The 4,400-nt window shown below is 60.7% G+C and overlaps 1 protein-coding gene across 5 annotated transcripts in view; it reads right to left on the bottom strand.

Annotated features, from left to right (window-relative positions):
- UBTF (upstream binding transcription factor) overlaps positions 1–4,400 on the bottom strand; it is a 13,163-nt gene that overhangs the window by 4,084 nt on the left and 4,679 nt on the right. For 3 of the 5 annotated variants that reach the window (XM_027767824.1, XM_027767822.1, XM_027767823.1), the window contains exons 5-13: positions 3,474–3,538; positions 3,125–3,245; positions 2,264–2,397; positions 1,993–2,134; positions 1,674–1,715; positions 1,433–1,543; positions 1,188–1,343; positions 676–831; positions 480–590 (exon numbers count right to left, since the gene is read on the bottom strand). In XM_027767824.1, the coding sequence (XP_027623625.1) occupies positions 480–590; positions 676–831; positions 1,188–1,343; positions 1,433–1,543; positions 1,674–1,715; positions 1,993–2,134; positions 2,264–2,397; positions 3,125–3,245; positions 3,474–3,538 (1,038 nt within the window). Of the gene's footprint in view, positions 1–479; positions 591–675; positions 832–1,187; positions 1,344–1,432; positions 1,544–1,673; positions 1,716–1,992; positions 2,135–2,263; positions 2,398–2,662; positions 2,774–3,124; positions 3,246–3,473; positions 3,539–4,400 lie in introns of all 5 variants that reach the window. The other 2 variants (XM_027767820.1, XM_027767821.1) reach the window with 1 other exon arrangement.

Raw genomic sequence — 4,400 nt, 5'->3', positions numbered from 1 at the left:
CAGACAGAGAGAGACATAGAGACAGAAAGCGAGAAATCACCCCCCAGGGGGGATGGTCACGCCACAATCCCTTCTCCTCCATTCTCCTCTCGGGATCTTGGGCACGCACGCACACGCGCCTGGCGTGAGTTTTAAGCCACCGGGTCCAGGACACGAACCACGGTCGACTACGTGGGAGTCCAGCGACATAGCCATTACGCTAACTGCTGATCCCAAAACTTAAAATTCTTTAAAAAAAAAAAAAAAGGTGCTTTTGTAATTGTACTCATGTCCTCCCCAACAATCACCACCCTGGAGACTAGTACCGTTACCCCATTTTACTGAGACTGAAGTTCAGAGAAGGAAGTTTAAGAATTGCTAAGGACTGTACAACCAAGCCTGTGACTTCTGGCTCACAGCCCTATGCAGTAAGGTGAGCTGACCACCTGCAAGAGAGCTCCTGAGCTGTGAGTGGAGGGGTGGTCCCAGCCTCTTCCCACCTCATAGCGCTTTTGGTCTTCGGCTGCCTTCTTAATCCACATCAGCTTCTCCTTTTTCTCCATGTTGTTCCAGGTCATCTCCATGGCTTTTAAGGCCTTTACCCGGTCATTCTAGAGACAGACAGAGGTGTCACCTATGGGAGGGGTCACCTGGGGCCAGGGGCTGAAGAACCACCCTTATCCTACTCCCTGGCACCTTGAAGCGGGCCAGGTAGTCGCCGATGACACTCTGTTGCCAGATCTCCTCGGCTCTCTTAGGTGACTCGGGCAGCTTGCCTCTCTCTTCGCGCTCCCCACTGGGCTTCCTTTCTGACTGTGCCTTGAGCGCCGCCTCCCGAGCCTTGTACTTGGCCTGCCGCGGGGAAGGCATGAGTGTCAGCCTCCCAGCGTCCCCCAGGGGGCGCTCGGCCCCCATCCAGCAGTGGAAGGCTCTCCGGCTGGCAGGGTGGGGCCAGCAGAGGCGTGGGCGGGTGCAGATGACTGCCGCCTGGGGCTCAGCCCCGCCCACGGGCCCTACTCCCCAGGGAGCCCACAGCCGGCAGCTGGCAGCTTCCCGCCTTCCGCTCACTCACTGGGCTCCCACCCCACCATCTGAGCCCGGGCCCACGTGGGGCCACCTCCGCTGGGGTGAGGCAGTGGGTTAGCCCCAAGGGCAGGAAGGGGCCCAGGCAGCCCCTCCAAGTACTGGCTCTCCCAGGCAGGCCTGACCTTCTTCTTCTCTGACAAGTCGTTCCACATTCGGGCTAGCAGGCGGGTCAGCTCGCTCTCAGAGAGCTCGGGCCGTTCCTCCTGCAGCTGCCGCCGCTTCTCCTCGGAAAAGATGAACATGGCTGACACGGGCCGCTTAGGCTTCTCGGAACCACCCTGTCCGGGCACAGAGGGTCGGGATCCATGGGGTGTTGACGGGACACCCTGCTCTTCCCCACTCCCAGCAGTGTGGTGGCCCTGCCCACCTTGCCCCCTTCCTGGGAGGGCTTCTTGGAAGCCGGGCTGGTGGCTTGTTTCTTGATATTCAACATCTTCTCCTCCCCCAGGACTCGCTGCTGCTCCTCCTCCGGCAGGCTCTGGTCAGGGGAGAGAGAAGCCTGGGGCTGCCGGCCAAGTGCCAGGCTGCACCCTGCCTCTCTCCACGTGGTCTGAAGGCATTCGCCTGCCAAGCCTCAGTTCCCCCGCCCCACCCAGAGGAACACTCACCTCAAGAAAACGGAGCAGTTCCACCTCGTAATCTTTCTTTTTCTGGGGAAGTGAGGAGAGCCACGGTCAGAGCCCCTCAGAGGAGAGCCTCAACAGAGACCCTCCAGAGCTTGGGTATGGTGGCCCAGCCTCCATCCACAGACGGCAAGCACGAGGCCTGAGCTGTCTGCTGTGATCGGGCCAGATGCCAGACCTAGCACACCACCAAGCTGGAAGCACATGGGACCCATGACTACATTACCCTAGCTGGGACCAGGCCTCCAGCTTCAACCCCCGAGGCAGGGCCCAAAGGTCGTTGGTGGTCATGGCCCCAGCTCACCTGGTCACACTTCTTATGATAGGCATCCTTCTCCTTCTGGGAGAGCAGCTTCCACTGCTGGCTGCACAGCACCATGCGCTCTGTGCTGGGCACGTCCTTCATGTTGGCCATGAGCTCTGCGCAGTACAGTGAGTAGCTGTTCCTATCAGAACCAGGAGGTGCCCTGTGAGCTCCCAGCAGGGCCCTTCGCCCACAGGGCCAGAGCCAAGGTCCTGTGCCGGTCCAACTCCCTACCTGCCCACTGGCCCACCCACCCCAGGGCAGCGCTCACGGAGGTGGCTTGGTGGGTCGCCCATCAAACTTGTCCTTGAGCTGGCGTTCAGCCTTGGTGAGGGTGGACTTGGTGATGCCCTCCTCGCTGATGTTCAGCTCGGGGTGCTTCTGGATATAGTCACGCATAATCTCCTTGGGGAGGGGAGGCAGGGAGCCAAGCTGGGGTGGCCATGTGTCTACCGTGTCACATGAGACACGGTGCCCTGCCCTGCCCTAGCCTGAGATCTCATGGGGGTGGGGGGTGGGGAAGGTAGGGGCAGAGGTGAGGGGCCCAGAAGGCCCCTCCCTCAGTGGCGGAATGGGGAGTGACTGTCTCCCGCAAAGTGTGGTGGCCACGGAGTCCGAGGGCAGAGGCCCGTGAAGGGCCGGACGGGGAGGAGCGCAGCGGAAGCCTAACCTCGTACTCCTTCCGCTGCTCCAGGGCCTTATGAATCCATTTCAGCCTCTTTTTGTCCGAGAGCTGAGACCACTGCTTCCCCAGGGAGTCCTTCACCTCCTTCGTAGTGGCCTGCAAACCAAAAGCCGTCAGACACACACAGGCAGCCAGGGGGAGGGGAGGGGGGAGAGGGGCACAGAGGCCCCTGCCCCCTCGGGCCACAGGAGGTCACATCAGTGTCCCCCACAGGCCAGGAGGGGAAGGCGGAGAGGCGGGAATCCCGCCTGGGAGCAGGGGACAGGCTCACACACGCTCGCACGCACACGCTCGCACGCCAGCTGGCCCAGGCCCTGTCCATGCAGCCCCCCCCTGGGGAGGGGCCTCCTCTCCTGCTCCCCTGCACCATGCCCGGCCGACCTGGCGCGGCTCCCCCCTTGCCACCGCCGTGCGCCCTCCACTCCCTCCCCTTGGCCGGACACTCACATCTGGCCGTACTTTGAGATACACCTTCTTCTCGTGGGTGTACCACAGCTGCTGGGGGGTTTTGGGCTTCTCAGGGATGTCCGACTTCTTGGCATTCTGGATTAGGTCAGGGTGATCCTCCCTAGCCAGGGTGGGGAGCAAGGGTCAGCGGGGCACATTGCTGGCTGCCCCACCCACTAGGCTCTCAGCTGGGGCTCAGAGACAGTATCTGCCTGCCTGTCCCTGCCCAAGCATGGCACACTAGGGCCTGTATGTGACTGGCCCTCTTCCATGCCTCATGATGGCAAGTGTCAGGCTATCCTGCCACACCCAGTGCCCCATGGCCCTCCTCTGGGCACCTCTGCCTTACCTGAATCGGGCCAGGTTTCGCTCGAACTCCTGTTTCTCCCTCTGGAAGTCCTGAATATATTTCATCTGAGGGGAGGAGGGGATGGGGTCATCAGGACCTAAGGCCTATCTCACTGAGCGGTATAAAAGCTACAGGGAGCCCTCCTCACTAGCTCTTCCACCTTGCACTGTGATGTGGAGGAATGGAAGGGAACAAGGCCTGCTGTCCACCAGGCTGGCTTAGAAACAGACCCCGTGAGCCAGCTGCAGGACCCCCTGCGCACAGAACTCTACATCCTCTTCTCTCAACAAAGGACGGGGTCACGAAAGGCAATGGTAGGGCTGCCCCCCCCCTTCCTCAGCCACCACAGAATTTCCCCTGCTAGGGGTGGGAGTAACCTTGCTCCCTCTTCCCACCTACTGCAGCTGACGCTGTCTTCCCCCTCAAAGATGGCCACAAGGCCAGGGTGGCCCAAGTCCAGCTCCCCAGGTTTGAGGGGAGTGTTGAGAACCCATAGTCTTGCAGTGCAAGTCACATCCCCATAGCTCCGGCTCCTGAATTGTCCCCCCCCCCAGCTACTGCCTCTGGGTCTCCAGCAGCCCTCCACACCCTTAGCTTTTATCTTCCCTCAGGCTCCTGGCTGTACAGCTCCAGCTCTCCCTCCCTCAGCCCACTCATTCTCTTCCACCCTTCCCTCAGCCTCAGCCTCCCTCCCCACCATAGCCTGACTCCTTCCTACCTCACCATATCCTTCTCCTATACCTCTTTTCCAATCTACCTGGTCCCTTTCCTCATCTACCTCCTGTCTTAACTGCCACCCAGTGTCCATCTCTTTCTCTCTCTTCCCAGATTCCTGAGAGCTTCATGGAAGGAGCCAGGGACTCAGGGTGTTAGAGCCCAAGCTCTGCCTCTCACACAAGAGGCATCGAGTGCAGACAGGCAGCCTCT

This window comes from Tupaia chinensis, unplaced genomic scaffold (genome assembly GCF_000334495.1).
Source record: "Tupaia chinensis unplaced genomic scaffold, TupChi_1.0 Scaffold144741_1, whole genome shotgun sequence".
NCBI lineage: Eukaryota > Metazoa > Chordata > Mammalia > Scandentia > Tupaiidae > Tupaia > Tupaia belangeri.
This window is presented reverse-complemented; position numbering and strand designations above follow the sequence as displayed.